Source organism: Tetrahymena thermophila (genome assembly GCF_000189635.1).
Source record: "Tetrahymena thermophila SB210 genomic scaffold scf_8254667, whole genome shotgun sequence".
In the NCBI taxonomy this organism is placed as follows: domain Eukaryota; phylum Ciliophora; class Oligohymenophorea; order Hymenostomatida; family Tetrahymenidae; genus Tetrahymena; species Tetrahymena thermophila.
The window spans coordinates 1,392,420-1,413,001 of NW_002476434.1; the positions used below are offsets into that span (position 1 = coordinate 1,392,420).

At 19.0% G+C, this 20,582-nt stretch overlaps 3 protein-coding genes across 3 annotated transcripts; 2 read left to right on the top strand and 1 right to left on the bottom strand. All coding sequences in view use genetic code 6, as the record gives it.

The window, feature by feature from the left end:
- Nucleotides 1-8,366: 8,366 nt before the first annotated feature.
- On the top strand, nt 8,367-8,867 carry TTHERM_000036879 (hypothetical protein; the record flags this gene model as incomplete). Its single annotated transcript, XM_012797145.1, has 2 exons — nt 8,367-8,610; nt 8,773-8,867. The coding sequence occupies 2 exons, from the start codon at nt 8,367-8,369 to the stop codon at nt 8,865-8,867; spliced, it is 339 nt and encodes a 112-aa protein (XP_012652599.1).
- Nucleotides 8,868-9,246: 379 nt separating this feature from the next.
- TTHERM_00036880 (hypothetical protein) lies at nt 9,247-9,897 on the bottom strand (the record flags this gene model as incomplete). The annotated part of the gene is made up of 1 exon (XM_971996.3): nt 9,247-9,897. One exon carries the CDS (start codon nt 9,895-9,897, stop codon nt 9,247-9,249), a length of 651 nt encoding a protein of 216 aa, XP_977089.1.
- A 5,398-nt stretch (nt 9,898-15,295) lies between these two features.
- On the top strand, nt 15,296-16,438 carry TTHERM_00036890 (hypothetical protein; the record flags this gene model as incomplete). Its single annotated transcript, XM_971997.3, has 1 exon — nt 15,296-16,438. The coding sequence occupies one exon, from the start codon at nt 15,296-15,298 to the stop codon at nt 16,436-16,438; it is 1,143 nt and encodes a 380-aa protein (XP_977090.1).
- Nucleotides 16,439-20,582: the final 4,144 nt, after the last annotated feature.

Here is a 20,582-nt window from a genome sequence, read left to right on the forward strand (position 1 = left end):
TGACAAAATTTTTTATGGATAATAAATTCTAGTATTTTCTTTTTTACTTGTTCTTATTATTCAGCATTAAAAATTGAATTTTTAATTTGTATTTAAACAAAAATCAAAACATAAATTAATAAGGTAATGATTTGAAAAATATTTGTGATTAGTTGTTTATTTTATATCAGAATACATTTATTACAAAAACATATATTATATGGCTGAGTAAAAACAAATCCACTCAAAAATTTAGATCATAAAAAATTCGATAACAATTTTACTTATTTTACTCTGTAAACAATTTGATTCATAATTAATTTTAATAGACTACATAATTTGAAATTCAAGCTTTTAAAAATTTTATACTAAATAAATTATTCTCCTTCCTTTCTTAAATATCTGGTTGACTGACTGACTGACTGATATTTTTAATTTTTTTCAAAGAAAATAAATTATGATAATAAAAAATAAAAAAATCTTTTTCTAATAATTTATAAATTATTTGTGATTTTATATGATTTTTGTTTGAATTTAATTTATTAATTTTTGGTTTTTTTTTACTTTTTGAGATAAATCTGGTTTCTATTTGAACAATTATTAATTTTATTTATTATCAAATAAGAGGAGTTTTAAGCTAATAATAAAAAATGTTAATTATATAGAAAAAGTAATATCTTTCTTGAAATATTGAAAGATAAATTCAGCTTAATATATATAAATACATTAAATTAATTAGTTATTTTATATATTTTCTCAACAAATAAAATTATAATTTATAAATTAGATTATCAAAATATAAATTTGTAAATTAATTAATTAATTATTCATTTCTTTTTTTTATAAATCCTTATTTTGAGAGGTTACTCTTTTTCTATTTGTTTTACGAGGTCATTTATTAGTACTTCATGCTCAATTAAATTAGACACTCTTGACGTTTACAGCCAATCTTTTGATTGATTTTTTAAATAATCATAGAATATTGGCTACATTTTCTCGCTTTAGATTACACTCTTTAGTTTGAAGTTCCATCTAGTTGTTTTGTCATTAATTTTTCTAGATAAAGACTTTTTAATTTCAGAGTAGGGGATAAGAAATTATGCATTATACAAAGATTAATACTTTTATTTGATTGTAACATCATTCAATTCATCTAAGTATCTTAAAAAGCTCTTTAAAATATTTTTGATAATATTTTATTTTTAAAATATTCTTATGTTTTAATGAAGCTACTATTCATTTAAATCTATTAATTACAACCCCTCAGACACAGAGTATTCTGAATCATCTTTTTGTTTGAATTATAAAGAATATGGCTCCAAGCTATTCTACTAATCAAACTAGCGCTCTATAAGTGATTATATGTCGTTTTAATTATCTTAGTTAAATGAGATATCAAGATACTGCTGTTTTAATTAAGACTACTTGTCTACAATATCTAAAAAAATGTTGATTATATTGCTTAAAATCATTATTTAGTAAAAAAATAAGATGTATAAGGGTTATGAAATAGTCTTTTTCTTTTATTTTGATTAATAATAATTATATTAATTTATTAAGCAGAATTTGGAATTAAATTTTTAAATATCAAATCATCAAAGCTAGTTAGTTGTTATCTTTGAAGAAATATTATCTAATTTTCATTTAAATTAACAAAAACAAAATATAAAATTCATTCTAAAGGATTTTTTAAATATTTTTCAGTATTTAATAATTATAATTTTAACTTTAAAATGTTAAAGTTAATGTTTTACCTTTTAAATTTGCATTTAGAAAGTTAATCTTAGATTAAAAATCATGTAAAATTCAAAGCAAATTTACATAACTTTACTATTAGCTAAGGTATTTTAATGTATAAATAGAACAATTAATCCATAATTAATTTGAGAGTAAGATATTTGATTATTTGTTGTAATTATTGTAAAAGCAAACAATTTACTAGCCTTCTATTTATAATAAGCATTATTTTTCGATTATGATTATTATTCAAGTTCAGAATTAATCAAAACGTAAAAAAAGAAAAATAGAAGGATATATATGTTTATTAATTATTACTCCTCAATATTTTAAATCGTCATACTTAAAGTTAAATAATATATTTTCTTTGTATTATAGAAACATATGAATTCGAATTAAATATTATTATAAACAATAAATCATATAATTATATAACTTAAGTTATTAAAGAAAAATAAAATGTTTAAATATATTTTTTATAAATAATAAATAATATTCATTTAAATAATAATAACGAAATTATTTTTAAATGTGTTAGATTGATTTACCTAAAATAAATAATATAATTTCTCGTTTTAGTAAGATTTTCGGTTCATCAAAATTAATTTTATAAAGAGCATTTTTTCACCTCCAAAGTAGTACTTAAGATTGGGGGGGGGGAGTGAAAATATATGAGGATTTACAGTATTTTATTTAATAGATTTATACTATAATTGTAATAAAATAGATAACTGTCTTTATTATGCTTTTAACAAATACATTTATGCATATCATCTATTTTTTTTATATAGTTATGGTCATAATAATAATTAAAATAATAACTTAATTCTTAAAATTTTTACTTTTTCTTCAAGTGTTAAATAAGAAGTAGAAAAATAGATTGAAATAGTTAGTAGTTTTAAAAAAGTATTATATTTAAAGTTTTTACCTTTTTTATTTCAGATCAATAAATAGAAGTTACTCGAGTTTTTTTTAAAAAAAATTATAATAATTTACACTTAAAAAGCAAAAAATATAATTTTTTACATTCACAGACATATGTTGATTATCAAAATGCCAAATCTAAAAAGCTTTAAATATTCTATTTTGTCCTTTCTACATTTATTATTTTTGAACACAAGAATTTATTTAGATTTATAGATATGCCTTTTAGTTTTAAATTCTATGTTACATTTTTAAATTTTAGATTGTTGTTTCATTTGTTTCATCAATCTTATAAACTTAGTAAATGAACAAAACTTATATTTAAATTATATAAGCTAGAAAAAAATTTTTGTTTTTAAATATTAAGTGAAGCTAATGTCTACAAATTTATATAATTATTCTGTAAATTTATACTTATATAATTTGCATTCTAATTTAATTTATGTTTAGTTTTAATTTACTAAAAATGGTAATTTTAAGGTCACTTTGATCAACCTAAATCTATTGAAAATATTCTTGATTTATAATAATGCATTTTTGATAAAGCACTCTATCTATTTTGTTAATTTACTTTGATATTTACCTGAATTGAACCTCAACTTACATATTATTTGGCAATAAAGTAATGGATAATTTAATTCAAGCTAATAAACATGATAAATCTTATTATTTAAAATATTTTTTTGGATAATTATACATAACAAAATCTTAAAAAATGTGTACATTTATTGAATTTGTTTGTAATTAATTATCAAATTAGTTATTTGCCCCAATTTTATCTAAAAAATTAGCAAAGGGAGAAAAATCTAAATATTATTTATAAAAGAATCAATCATTGAATTTGAATAATTTTGATTAGGGGAATTTTTTATTTTTAAAATTTTGTAAAATCAAGCCTTCCTTACAATTCATATATTTTTATTTAAACAATTTTTTTTGTAATATAAAATATATATAATATATCATGATTAAATTTTCTTTAATATTTTATATGCTAACCCTACTAATTATTTAAAAAATATAATATCTTAATTATGTTTTCTTTCTTCTGTTTTAAATATCTTTATGAGTGGGAGAAAGTGATATAAAGTGAATATCATTTTTGAGAAACATTAATTTAATAATTTTGTTTGTTGTTTTTATGCTTGAAATAAATAAAAGTAATTTGGGTAAAATTTTTAGTATACTAGTTATGTCATGTAGAAATAAAGATCAATATTTCAGCACGATGACCTAAATCATATTTCTTATTGCGATATTAAGTGATTTAATCATTTAATTATAAAAATTAAAACCTTTTTAAAAAAATATTAATGGGATTCGAATATAAGCAGGCAATATAAAAAGAAAGAATAATAAGTGTAAGCATTACTTTTAAATAAATTAATTACCTCAGAATTACTAATTCCTTAATTATAATCAAAACAATATTTTTATTAATACTCAATAAAATTTTTTAATTTTTAATAAAGCTTGATTTACTTAATTTGAAAGAAAAGTTAATATTTTGAAAAGCAAGATTTTGGATGCTCTATATTTTTTAATGTTTTTGATAAAATAATACAAACGATTGATTAAAATTTTGAAACTATAAATCATCTGGAAATAAAATTTATTTGTTTACATTAATAAAAAAATATTTTATTTAATGAAATTAAACATTTTAAAAATGTCAAAAAAAGCTCTAAGTATAAAATTGATATTAATAAAATTAAAGTACATTTAGTTGAGGTAATTATATATATATATATATAAATTATTATTAATATTTATTATAATGTATGAATAAGAAATATATTATACTGAAGATAAAGTTTCTATTTATTTATTTATTTTGATTAAAAAAAAAAGAATTCATTCATTCATTTCTTTTTTTTATATGTTTTTATTTCTAATGGTTAGTTATTCTGAATACAATTTAAAATGATATCAATTAGCTTTTAATGATCATTTAAATTATTAACTTTTGATTATTATAGCCATTGTTTGGATTAATTGATAAGATAGTCATAAAATATTTACTTTAAGCTAGAACTTTGTACTATACTTCTGAGCTAAAAATTCCATCTATTAGCTTTGCAATTAACTTTTTTTGATACATATTTTTTTATTTCAGAAAAGGATATATTATTTTCTTTGTTATACATTTGTTGATACTTTTACTTGATACTACTATCTTATAATTTAATTAAATAGTTTATAAAGCTCTTTAAAATATTTTTTATTATATTTTATTGTTAGTTATGTTTCATTTTACACTCCTCCTTTTCTCCAAATGAATCAAAAACATCATATTACTTAATCTTTTCCTTTTAATTTTGATACGATTTACAAACTGTACGTTACTAATTCTTGAAGCATAACTAGCTGAAACTGCTGCTATTGCTCTCTGAACTCTAAATATAGTCCAGGATAAGTTCTTTTTATGGGGTTTCTTTAGAAGCGATATCTAGAAATATATTTATGATGCTTATCTCAGCAGTTTATGTTTATTAATAATTCATTTACTAAATCTGCCTCTACATTTTTAAATTTTGATTGATATTATTTATTAGTATTTTTTGTTTGATCATTATTTTTTAAAATAGATCAAACTAAGCTTAACCCTTTATCTTTTTTTCTATTTATCTATTTACAAATTAGAATCAAAAATTTTGCTTTGTTTCAAGGTAATAGAGCATATCAAATGAATTAATTGGCGATTTTAATAACATATCATTTTGAAATGCGTATGTTAATAATTTTTTAACTTAATGTAATCACTATTATCTAATATAATCTGAATTAAATTATGTAATATTCGATATCAGTAATGTACCACAAAACTTTTTCTCGAAATTATTGTTGACCTACTAACTTAACTTAAATTAAAATAGATCATATGCTTCCACTTTTTAAAGTTGGGTACTTGAGGAAAACCTAAACCATTTTACTCTTCATTTATTTTTTGAAGCTATTTATTATAAATTTATTGCATTCTTAGTATATATATATTAATCATTCAACATCTAGATATTAAATTTCTTCATGTTAAAAAAAAAAAATATTATTGATAATAAAAGTACAGATTTTTAGAATGAAACCTATTCTTAAAAATCTTTTTTTTATGAACTAATCAAAAGAAAAAAACATTAAAAAAATATTTTATTTAGATCAAATGCCTAGCTATTTAAAATGTTTCTCTTTTTTTTAAAAAGTTTCCTATCAAAAAACTCTTAAAAAGAAAAAGCTTTATCTATTTCATTAAGAAACTCTTTTTTGAAAAATTTGCAACTCAAAAAACTTAAAAAAGATTGCTTTATCTTATTTATTTAGTCTTATTTACTATACTTAAAAGCTTTAAAAAAATAGTAAGATATTATTAATTTCCTTTTTACGCCATTTAAATAATATTTTATGATCATAATAAATAAATTTAATACATTTTTTACAATTATTTTTTTAATTCATAATTTTAGTTATTTTTGTTTGGAAAACATGGTCTAAACAATTTTAAAATTTCTTAAAATATTATTCTTGATTAACATTGATAAGATTTTATTTTATTTTAAAACAATTATAATCAACTGAGAGATAAACTGACATACTTGTTTATTTTTAGTTGTGTAGCTTAAAGACTCTATTTTTAGTTTATATATTCTTAAAATAAATATTAGTTTAGATTTTCTTGATTTTTTTATCAATCTTTACATCTATTCTCACACTTTTAATTCTATGTTATCGAAGTCATAAATGTTTGGTAATCAGTTAATTAAAATCTAAAAATAAGATAACAAAAGGTATTATGATATATTTAAGTTTGATTTAAACAAAAACCCAGAATAATAATTTCAATATTTATTGAATTTTAAATGAAGTTATTTATAATTTTGAATTGCGTTTTAATTTTCTAAAATTTATGAATGATAAAAGGTAAAAAATATTAAATTAAAATAAACAAATTATAAATCTTACATAATTAAAAATTAGATTCCTCAACGATTGTGTTTTAGCTTTTTTATCTTACTCGCTAAATATAATTTATATGGTATGTAACATTTAATAGATTCAAGCATGCAGGCAACAAATGGCTGATTAAAAAAAGAATAAATTATTCAGATTGTTTAATTTATAAAATTAAAATAAATTTATTAATATTTAGGAAATAATAACTCTTCTTTTTATGTAGTAATAAGTGTAAGACAGACTCCATAATTAAATTAAATCGCAAATATTTTTGATATTATTTGTATATATTTTTTAATTAAAAGTTTAGAATTGTTCTATCATAATAATTTATTAAATCTAAAATAAAATCTTAAAAATATCAGTCAATATTTAGAATAAAAAATAAAAAAGCTAAAAATATTAAAAATATTTAGAAATATTGTTAGGTATTAAAGTGTTTAGATAGATAAAACGTATTCCCTTGTTGCTATTTCGTAGATAATTAAATAATATATACAGTATCCCCTCTAATATAAGATGCTTATATTCTAAGATAAATAAATTTTTAATAAGATAAGTATATTCTGACCCTCCCTCTCTCCCTCCAAAATTTAAATTAAATACATTTTAATAATTACATTAAATATATAAAAAATTAAAAACTTTGAAAATGATAAAATACATTTTGAAATTTCATTCAAAAAGATGCAAATTAAATTTGGAATATTTGAAGATTTTTCTTTTTTAATTTATGTTGATTTTTTCTTTTATTCTTTCAGAATTTTTTTTGTTTCATAAAGAGTAACAGTGAAACAAATTGAAAGATATAATAATTTTGATAACCAATATTCATCCTGTAAATATAATTTACAGAAACAAGAGTAAATAAATAAATACTTATTCAAAATTTAAATTTTATAGCTATTCAAGCTTTAGTTTAGTACTAATATCAAATCAAAAACAGATCAATTAATGATATTACTTAATTAATGCAAAAACTATTTAACAAAAAAAAAATAGAGCCTTAATTTTCTTTCTAAATGAAATATTAGAACAAAAATTAATCATATTAAAGAAGGTGATTAAATGCAATAAGTAAGCAAACATAAAAATTACAATAATCAAAATATTTACTAAATCAGATTAAGTAAAAAATTATTTAATACTAAGGCTTTAAGTAGTAAGTAAAATAGGTTTTTTCTTAAAGTTTACAAAAAATGATAGAAACTTTTAAAATCAATTAATCCATTAATTTTTTTGAAAATATTCTCTTCATCAATTATTTACTAATATTTTGACTCTTACCTTAAAATGATCAAATGGATAATATAGATTAAATAAGGATTTGAAAATCGATTAACTTAGGGGCAGGGGAAATAATTAATGAATATTTATAAATAGTTAATGATTATTAAATAAATTAAGAAAGGAATAGAAATAAATAATTTGTATTTTATATTATGAAGTAATTCTGATTTTTATGTAATAAGTTGACTTATTTTTACTTGATTAATTTCATTATTTTGATTTTCCCATTTTTATTAGCATTTTCAATAAAATAAATTTCCTATTTTGTAAATAAAATTGCAATCATTTTAAAAATATTTAATTGAACAACTTTCATATTTCGAAATAACTTACAAATTAAGAAGCAATTCAGAATATTTTTATTGACTTATAATAATTTCATGATTAAAGGACTTTGCGCATATAATAATAAAACTATAAAAGAAATTTCTTAATCATGAAAATCTAATTTTAGAAATTTACTAAAATTTAATAATAAGATAATTTTAAAAATGTATATTTTTTATAGAATATAAAAAGTAAAAAGTGAACATGAGCTAATGCGATTACTGTTATCACCAAGAGATCCTAGCTTTTCTCGACTCTATCACCATACCACTGTAACCCAAAATTACTCACCATAGTAAAACATATGCCTCACTCAGTACCTCTTCTACCATGTCCCAGATATTTTCCGTCAAAAGTGTTACATTTCAACAATCAATACCAAACAACCCTTAAAAACACTGTAAAATTGTAAGTTTCCAATATTTTTTTTATATTGAATAAAAGAAGATTTACTAAATTTTAAAGTTATATATTGAATACTTAGATAATTTTAGATTAATTCGCTCTTCAACAATCAACTAGTCAAATCATTATTAATTTAACATATATCACCTTTTAATTAACTGATAGAAAGGATGATAATAAAAAAAGCAGTTAGTGATAGATAAAACAGTGTTACTTAAATTGTTCTATTAACTTTAATGAAATATCTATTTTCTATTTGAACTTTTGATTAAGGTTACAATTCAACAGACAGACTGATAAATTACCAAGATGATTTTTTTTATTCTGAATTTAAAAGCAAAAAATAATAGATTTTTATATATAATTCTTATAAAAAATTACATTGAAATTAATTATTATAATATCAAAAGCTTTTATTTTTATAATAGTAATTTTCTGATCAAATATATTCAATGGAAAAATAGAATCTAAGATCTTTATTATATTATTAGTATAAATAAATCTATTTATTGATTTAATTAAATAATCTTCAATTAAAAACAAACTAATATTTCATTTACTATCTAAATAGTTATGTATGCAAAAGGAATGAAGAACAATAATATTATTTTATACATATATAATATTATTCTAAGATATTCATTTCTTTTTTTTATAAACTTTTAAGTTAATTTGCACATCATCCTCAATGCATTTTATAAGTTTGCTTATTAAAATCTGGTGGTCAACTAAATCAGTTACTCTAGATTTTTTGAGCCATACATCTGATTGATTAACTAGATAGTCATAAAACAAAGGTTAGAATTTTTTACATTCAACAATGCTTTTGAGTATTAAATTCCATCTGGTTGCTTTCTTATTTATTTTTTTGGATAAATACTTTTTAATTTCAGAAAATTGAATTTAAGATGATGTGCTATTCTTGTTGTTATTATACATTTATTAATATTTTTATATAAGATTTACATCTTTTAATTCAACCAAATATTTTTAAAAGCTTTTTAAAATATTTTTAATAGTGTTCTATTTTTAGATAAATTGGTCTTTATGATTAACTGGTACATTTTTAAGCTATAAATTCATAATGGAGTCTTCTTCTATTTATTAAGATGTCAATTCATAGCTTGAATATTTTGCTAAATATGAATCACAATTTAACAAAGAGGGGCTGTCATTATCCAAAATCCAAGATTCAGTTTCACGCGTCTTTTAAAGTTATTACTTTTCAACCAAGTCTAAAAATAGAACAGCTACATTATTCAAAGCATTTTAGTTTTCTAAATGATGCATTTTCTTTTTGTAATATTAAAACAAGTTTTTGCTTAGTTTTGTTTTTTTAATTAATTAATTTATTATAAATATTGTTAAACAACAATCAAATTTTTAAATTGACCTTTTGTAGTTAATAAAAGTTTACTTTTTCTTACATAATTTATACTGCTTGATATAATATCTAGTTTTTTAAAAATTCCTATCAAATTAATTAAATTTAGTGGATTAGGTGAAGTAGAAATTCAATATTTGTATCATCAAATACTTAATTATTACTCCAAGATTAATAATTAAAAATGGTGAAGTACTATCGATAATTAAAATTTACTAAATGGTTAAAGAAATTTATATTCTACTTTACTTAAAACTTTTAAATAATTTAAAAAAATAATACATCTTTATTTGTCAAAATTATATTTCTTAAGATAGAAGATAATAAATAATTAATAATTTTAATTATAATTTGTGGTGCGGTTAATTTCAACTTAAAAGAAAAAAAAACAGTTTTGTTTATTAAATTTTCTTTCAAACTGAATACAAACAAACATCAATAAATATTAAACAATTAAAAATTTGACTTAATTTTTCTTATTAACTTAAAAAATCTTTTCAATGAATTTATTGTACATTCATTCATACATATATAAAGCGATTAATTTCATCAATTATTTTTCAATTTAAGATGTAACAAATTCATTCATAGTGAAAAATCTAAATATTTTTATTCTAACAAAATACCTAAGTGAATATCAATTTAGCTTTTGTTTATAGGTATTTTAATATTTAAACTAACTAAATTTAAATATTTTATGACAGAAAATTTTGATTTTAAAACATTTTATTTGAATATTTCGGAACAAAAAAACAGTCTAATCTATATTTATTTTTTTTTGCTTATTGATTTAATTAATATGAAGAATTTCATAAAGCATGTTTAGAGCATTAATAAACAAAATAGAATTTTAAGATTAATACCCTTAATTGATACATGGTTGAGTATTTGGTAAGTATTTAGTTTCAAAAGATTGTCTCTGGCTTATCTATAATATCAAGTAATATGTAGCCTTTTCAAATTAACATTATTATTTATTAAACTTAAGATTTAGTGATGCAGTTTTGTGAGATCCTATTCAGATTACCAAACGACAAAGGAATTTTTAATATTCAGCTTACTAGAATTTTTCTTTACCTTATTACATTAATTTATATGCCGAAAATTTATTGTTTAGCTGAAGGATATATAAAAGAAACGTAAAATATGATACTAATATCACTATATTATTGATAATTTAAACAAACAAATATTATTTGCTTTATATTACTTCAACAATAATATCACTCTCTTAGTGATATTAAAAAAGAAAATAATATTGTTTACTTTAATTTATTTTATTTAATTAACTATCATTACCATTTTAAAGATAATTTACTTATTTTAGAACAAGTATTTTGTAGCTATTTGATTTAATTTTTCTTCTTATTACTATAAAAATTTTTCTAAATTAACTTATTTAAATTTTTTTACAATTTCAGTAAGATTGTTGATAGTGCTTTATAGCTTGATAAGAATGAAATTATTCTATTAATAGATACCTATACTTATCATATTATTTGATTTATATAAAAGTAATTGAGGTATACTAAGTAAATAATTAAAAACTAGAGATAAAATAGTAAAATTTGTAAGTTATTTGCTATTAAATCAATAAGAAGTTAATATTTTTAAGGCTAAAAATAGTAAATTGTCAAAAAATGTATCTCTTAAATGCTCTAAAACTTTTAATCATAACCTTAAAAATATTTATAATTTTGTTATCACATGACAAAATTTGAATAAATCCATTTACAGAGAACTATTTATTGTTATATTTTTACAAGAAATTGAAGTATATTTTGTAATTAATTAAAAACGTGTGATGAATTACAAATTTTTATAATTTAATGGTTCTAAAGTCTGTTTGTTACAGGCTAAAAGGCCTAAGGTTACAAATAGTAAAAAGTAAAAACCATTTTTCTTAAATACTTCAAAAATTTTAATCATTAACTAAAAATTATTTATTAAAATACTAATAAATTGAGTTATAATTTCTTTATTGCTTAAAAAAATTTAATTTTATTCCATTTTTTGAAATATGTTTCTCTTTTATATGCCATTAAAAGAAATATATTTGTAAATAATTTAAAGCATCAATAATAAATTTTGAGAATATAAATCTGAATGTTATTTGTTCTAAATTATTTTAGAAGCTAAATGATCTGAGATAATAAATAATATTTCGTTTAAAAAATTAGAATTCATACTTCAAAAAGTTTATTCACTACCTTAAAAATTGTGAAAGATTAAAAAATGAAATTTATTTTTTGTTTTAATATAAGTAAATTTGTTAAAAATTTCTTCATCACATGATACGAATTAATTCACTTATAAAGAGCTGTAAATAAATAAATATGTTATATACTGTAAACCTCTTAAATTTAGATGTTACTTAATAAAAAAGAGTAAATAGAAGACCATTTTAAAATTCTTACTTTTTTATAAAATAGTTTTACAATAAAACAATGTGAATAAGAAAAATACATGGTACGCTTAAGCATATAAGATGTAAGATGTAAGATCAAACAACATCTAAAATATTTATCTAAATTTTTTTATTAAAAAGATAAACTTTTCAGATATGGAAGTAAATTTGAGAAAAATAATTAAAATAGACTAAGTAGAATAATTTATAATAATTAATTTCAATTTAGGTAAATTTTTTATATTCGACTCACACATTACAGATTATTTGGTTAGTTAATGAATTTACATTCAATTTAATTTTAAATAAAATAAAAATAATAAGGCTTACCTTTTACGTTTAAGTAAATTACTTTATATTATTTTTACTAATTTATATTAAAAAATTTTCGTTATGCCTCATTTTATAAATTAAAAAATATTTATCATTTTAAAATTTATTACGTCATCATCAATCAACACTAATTTAATTAAATGAAAGGATATATACAATCAAGAACACAAAAAATAATTTAAATAAACTATTATATGATATACATACTTTATAACAAACAATTTTTTGAAAAGTTTTAATTTTTTATGTTAACAAAGATTTTACTCAATACTTACAAAATAAGTTTGAAGTAAATATAGAAATGCAATTTATTATAAATAAGAAAAATACCTGAATTAAATTGCTTGCTTCTAAGTTTAAATATATAGTTGTAACATAAAAATTTGTTAATTAATTTTTAATAATCTGATAATAATTCAAAAATTTAGAAAAGGTTAAATTTTGTGAACACAATTATTTCATTATTCTATATTTTCAATACTAATTATATTTTGCTGTAATTTAAAATATTATTAAAAGATAAATAAATATATTTGTTTTCTTTCAAAATATAGTTTACTAATTAACAACTAATTTATTAATTTCCTTTTTAACTATTATTTCAAATAAAGACTTTTTACAATTAAATGTTTTGAATGAATTTAAGTTATTTGATATCATGTATAATTGCTTAAACTTATGATTAAAAAAAATAGAAAGAATTTAATAAATATATCTTATCATAATTATTTTATACTAATAAGAAGCTATTGCTATTAAAAATTAGATATATAAAAAATTTTCAACTTTTATCATCTTTATTAAAATGATTAAAAGATAGTGAGAAAGTTTTTTGTGAAATATTTTTATTAAAAATAAATATGAGAAATATAATTTCATATTTTTAAAGTTTTCTGAGATAAATAAAGTTGTATGTATGCATAAAATTTATATTTTAATTTTATAAATAGAATATTTTTAAATTAAAACATAATTTATTCAAACAAAAAAAGTAAATTATTTGCTAAATTTACTTAAGAATAATGTTTTTAATAAATGAATTAAAATAAATATATAAAATAAATTATTTTTGTTTTTTACAGTAATAGTTGTTTAGGATATTTAAAAGCTTATTTGTTTATTTTTGTAAATATTTAATATTTCTATTAGTACGATAAGAGTTTGATAGGTATTAAAATAATATTTTATTTTCTTTTTTTATATTTTAATTCTTCAAAGATTGCTCTTTTTTGATTAACTAATCAATTAGTATTTCGTATTTTTATTTATTAAAAACCATAAAAACCATCATATTATCTACCTATATTTTAGATTATGCTATTTAATAAATATAAAAATTGGATTCATACTTTGACTGAAAATGACACTTTTTAATTTTAAATCCAATTTTTTCATTTTATCATTAACATTTTTTTGACATGTATTTTTTAATTTACAGTAATAAGTTTTATGTTGTAAATTATAAATTGATTCTATTAGTTATTAAAATAATTGAAGAGAAGGTTCATTATTTTTTTAATTTCTTAAAATAAGAAAATATTATTCATTATTTTTTGTTTTTAATAAGTAGCTTGTTTGTTATTTGAAAAATTATCAAATTATAATTATAAGAAAAAAAAATAATTAATTCACCAAAAAGCAAAAACAAATATATAAATTTTATCAAATAAAATATTTTAAAGTAAACATCACTTTAACTAATTAACTAATATATTTTATATTTAATCTCTTAAAAGCTATAACAAAAATAAGAAAATATTTATATCCTTTATAGAACCATAATATAGAAGAAAATAATATATTTTTTACAATAATTTACTAACTCCTATTAAAAGATAGATTTTGAAGTAGTTAAAACATTTATCAGAAAAGAGTTCATTCATTAAATTTTAACTATCAATTTTTTTAATATAGATTATAAATCTAAATAACAATTTATATTCGTTTTTGAATTTTTTTTTCTCTCAAATTATTTGAATTTAATGTAGTTTTTTAGAACAAACTTAATGTTTAAAAAAATATACTTTAATAAACAATTTAATAATAAAATACAAATAAAATTATTAAGCAACTCTGAGAAGTATTAATTAAGAGAGCATTATTATCTATCATATCAATATAAAATTAAATAAGACACATTTATATGCTTTATAGTTTTTTCAATGAATTATTTATTTTTATCACTTTAATATTATTATATATCATATAGAATTTTCTTGAATTATTTTGATATAAAATTTGAATTAATCTCCATTTAGATAATTTGAAAATTTAAATTAACAAAGATCTAAAATAAATCCTCTAATAATTTATTTAATTATACATATAATCTATTTTCTTAATTTAGATTAGAGTTTTCTCCTATTTTTTGGCTACTTAAGTCAATTAAAAAAAACTTACTAAATATTTTACTTTGCTACAACCTAGCGACACCCTGCATATTTAATAGTTTTTGTACAAAACAATATTTTTTTAAATGTTTTTAATCAAAAAAAAAGATTAATTATTAATTTAGTAAAATTAAAAAAAAAAAAGAAAAACAAATTTAAGAAAAAAAAAAAAAAATGCAAAAAAAAGAAATATTTCACATTGAGAGTGATGAATGCGAATTTAACTTATCCTTCTATGAAAAGATATTCAAGAGTTTGAAAGATTAACTAGAAGTACATAAACAATCAAGTGATATCTAATTTGAACTTAAAAATAATTTATTCTTCCTCTACAAAGGCATAAAGAGTCGCTTAAATTTACAAAAAATAAAAAAAGATCTATTTGATTAAACATTCAGTGTCAAATTGATCAACAAAGAAGTAACAAGCATCATGAAAAAAGGATCTCGAACTCTAATCAGATTCATTTAGTGTGTTTCAAAAGAAAATGAAAACCTTTTTTTAAGAATAGTCAAATATAAATACGAAAAAAAATTTGTTGTGATACACTTCTTTGAAAGAAAAAAAAATAGCAGAAAAAGTACTACTTCTGCCAATACTAATGCTAATAATAATAAAATTGCTGTTAATACTAATAACAATATACCTACTAATAATAATATAAAAATTGAAACAACTGAAAACACTCAAAGCAAAGCATCGAGCAAAAATGAAGAGACTTTAGTAGTATAACATGAAAATTCCTAAACTTTTCAAATCCAACAGTGTAATTTAGATAATTAGCTTAATAAATAACAAGAATAAGTGCTTAAGCTACAAAGTCCTCCTAGTTTAAATATTTCTTTAAATTCAAGTATTTAAATCACAGATTCTATATAGAAGAAAGCTAATTCAAAGGAGAAAGATATATTTGAGAAGTTAATTCAAGAACCTCTAATTTAAAGTAGCTAATCATATAACCTTTAGCAGCAGCAAATTATTTCAATTTATGATCAGCCAAAGAAAGAAGCTTTGAGCTTCTAAAATGAAAATGACTTATAACGTAAATTGCTAAAATAAGCTGAATAAATCTCCTAATTAAGAATAGAGAAGAATACTTTGGCCAACTAGCTAAGAATGGAAATGTAAAAATCATTACATTTCGAAGATTTATACTTACAGCTTAGATCTTATATAGTTAAGGAGAAGTTTAATTCTTTAAAGTAAAATGGCTTCAAGTACCCTTATTCTGATAATGATTTTAAGCAATATGCACCAAGCGATGATTTCTCAATTAAGCATGAAGAAAATTAGATTAATTAAATAGAATTAGAATGAAAATGTTGTTCATTTCAGAATTTATTCAATTTTTTTTTTTGGCATATTTGAGTTTAAAAAATCAATATTATAATTATACCACTTTACAAACATTCATATTTAGCTTTCTAAGTTTATTTTTTATATAATTTTTCCGTTTTTCCTCTAATAAATGAAATTGAATTGTCTAAATTCTTTTGAAATCTATTAAAAAATATCATTTTATCATGCTTCCTTTTAAAATCGTTTATTTTATATAAATAAAAATAAATTTTCTGTTTTTGTTCAGAATTATAAATGAATATTGTTGTTATCAAAAAAAATAATTGATCTTAAAGTTAAAAACCTAATTATCTGAAAAAAATCAATTTTATTTCCTAATGCATCAAGAATTCTTGCTTTTATCATGCTTTTGTAACAAGAACCTTTGTTTTATTGTGAACTTTTGTTTGAATAAACATTAATTTTAAAATATAAATCATTATTTAAGATAGATTGTTTACTATTTTAAAACAAATATAATATGACTAACTTTAAATTTTATGTATATGTAACACGCGAGTTAAAGCAAATAAGACTCTATGGATGTAGATAAATGCTTAAAGAATAAAAAAGTTTTTTTGTAAAATGAATTAATAAATAAATTGATTTAATTATCAGAAAAAGTATTAGCTTCTAAAAATTGCTATTGTATTATTTATCTATCATCTAATTACTAAAAAAAATAATTAATTTTTAGTTTGACTATAAATATATATAAGTCCTTATCTTCATTTGAATAATAAAATAGATATTTCAGCTGGATTTTATAAGTTTTGAAAACATTAAAGCATAACATTTTTGCCAAAATTCGGTTAGAGAATTAAATTTTATACTTTATAAGGGCTATTAGTAATTATTGTAATTTATTTATATAATAAATAGTAGGTATCTTTGTGCCTAGCTATGTTGTTAGCATAAAATATTAATTTTATTTTATTTATTTTTATATATTTATTTTTTTTTCTTTAAGAAAATAAGGATTCATAAAATTCGCTTTAGTAAATTAAAGCAAAAATTAGATATATTTTTGACAATTTAAACTAACAACAACTTTTTGCTAAATTTAATATATTATTTATTTATTTATTACTGTATGATACAATAATATTAACAATAATCTTAGTATATTATAAACAAATAATTGATTTGGTATCTTTTAGGAAGCTATTCTTTAATGAATATTCTTTATATATTTATATCCAGATAAACATTATTATTGATCAAATCAAGTTTTGAAAAAATATTTTAAACCTTCTTAAATTTGAAATAAATTATCTTATTAACAATAATTTATATATATATATCTAAGATTTTATCTCTAAAAATAATTATACCTTCTTTATATTCATACTTTAGCCTTTATATAAACAGAGCCTTAATGAAAGCAAAAGGCAATATTTTAAATTTAATTTTTTTAATATAAAATATATGAAACTATTCCAATAGATTTAATTTACTTTAAAAGAGTAAGTGCAATGTCTTTTTCATGTAATTAATAACTACTTATTTATATTGCATTTTTAATTTTACTAAATAATCTAACTCCTCATTAATTAAAGGTATCCCTCACAATTTTGAAGGGCTACTATGTGTGTGATTTTGGTCCTTAATATATAAATTCATGAGGAGTTAAATTATTATTTTAGACATATTATATGATTTTTAATTCTTTATATCTTTCTAACAGTAAAATTTCAATAAAAAATTTACAAATCATATTAGAAAATTATAAAAGAAATCAATAAGATAATTTAAATAAATAAAATTATTTCATTTTTTTTAAAATAGTATTTTAATTTTCTGAAGTATCAAAAATGTTGGAAAATAATAAGTTTTTGTTAGAAATGCAATCAAAACATCAAAGAGAGTAATTTTGATTATATCAAAAATTTTCTGTTCAAAAAGAAATTTAGTTTAGCTTTGAGATTAAAATAATAAATTTGCTTTTAACTAAAAAAATTTGAAAGAATATTATTTTCAAAAAATATATAAAGAAAGATAGATATAAATATAAACTCATATAGAATTTTAAATTATTTTTTTAATAATATTAAAATAAAAGCTATTTTTAGATTTAAATAGTTTTAGTCATTTAAGAAATAAGTGAAATATTAAATAATTAAAAAATAATCAAATAAGTAAAATATTTATATAAATATATAGTTAAAAATATTTAGGTTATTTAACTTAGCTATTTATATAAGATGAAAAACCTAAGAACTCTTATATTATATCCTTTTATAATTCAATAAGATAATACTAGTACAAAAAATATTCTAATAGAGTAATCTATTTTTGTAACTCAAATCACAAAACTTATCAAAAAATATAAAAATTATTAGTTTTTTTTATATAAATAAATTGTTTTCTTAATATTGTTTATCATACTAATAAAAACATAATAGATAACATAATGATACTTAACTTCAAAAGAATCCCTTAGCTATATCCGTTATTTAACTCAAAAAATTAATTAGCACCATTTACTTTGACTCTAAACAATACTTTGTAGGTTAGTAATCCATTGACGCGATTTGCTAAGCAATATTATATAAAATTGTATGGAGATCCACTTGTTTGATCAATTATTTTGAAATCCTCATTTATGACTAATGATTGAGTATATGGTTTAAAAGTATAAATCTTTTATTCATAACTTGTGCCAAGTAATCTGAGATAAGTTATCTATTAATTGTCAGATTAAATTTATAACCTAACATCATAAAAGAAGCATCCATCACAAATATCCTTCGCAATATTTGTTAAAATTTTACCATTTAATTGATCTATGGTTAACTGGCAACTATCATTCGCTTAAGCCATAAATATTAAGCAAAAAATAAAAACAGTTGTGAATATTTTAAACATTCTCAATTCCTAAATAAAATAAATCCTTTTAATCTTATTTTTATACTTTTAGATTTAAGAAATTAATTATTTGATTTTAGATTTTTTTTCTTTTTTAATAATTGTAATTGCTATAGAACAGCAAATCAATAAATAATTCCAAATATTCCTTATTATGAAATATACAAAATTAGGTATTACTCATAAAAGTGCTATTGTCAGTTAATATAAAAAATCTATTTTTTAAATTAAAAAAGGAATTAGGTTAGGTTAAAATATTTGATGATCAGAAAAATATAAAATTATAAATAATATTTTTGATAAAAAAAGTTTACAAAAAATATTCTTATCTTTCAAATATGTTTCTAGCAAATCTGTTTTAATTTTACAGACAAAAATAAACAGAAAAAATGAAAATTAAAAATATTTTTAGATTAAAACCAAATAAATGTTTCATTTAAGAGTTTTGATCCTTCAAAAAAATAACATTTTTTTTTCAAACAATTAATTTATTTTCTTTTCAAATATTCAATTTATTTTTATAAAAATAAATAATTCACTTTCTATTTTTTAATTATTGTTTAGGTTAGCTATATAAGAAAGAATAAGTACATTTTATTTGCCCTTAAAAAATAAATTTGTTATTTTATATTTTAATAGAAATAATAGTTTATTTTATTTTATTTAGTGATGAGTATTTTAAAAGATAAGACAATTTATAATGAAAAATACAATATATAAAAGGATGGGGACCTTATTTAACGTAAAACATAAACAACTGAATATATTAAATCATTAGAAATCTATTTTATTATCAAAATATGGTTTTTATCCGCAAAATTCTTATAAATGAGGGAAAATAATTATTGAATGTTAGATAGATGGTAATTAATTAAGCATTTCAATTTAACTAAATGGGTCAATCTTTGAATTATTAATAGAAATTCAAAAATTTAATATAATCAGTCAATTAATTGTTTTAGTAATTCACTTGTTTAGTTTGCTCTAGCTTATTAAGATGAGTTAGGTAGGTAGGGCTTGTTTTTTATTCACAAAGAAGATGGAATGAGAGGCGAAGTGTCAGACACTTTGTTTGTTTTGAATTAGTGAATCTTAATAGAACAAGTGAAGTTGAAATTTTCTAGATGATTTCATTCGTAAGTGAGGCACGGGTGGTGGTAGCGGTGGTCGTAGCATGGTGTGGGCGATGGGGGATTTTTGCTAATTCACTATTTACTAAACTTGAAGGTCTTTTCTATTCAATTAGTAGGGTATA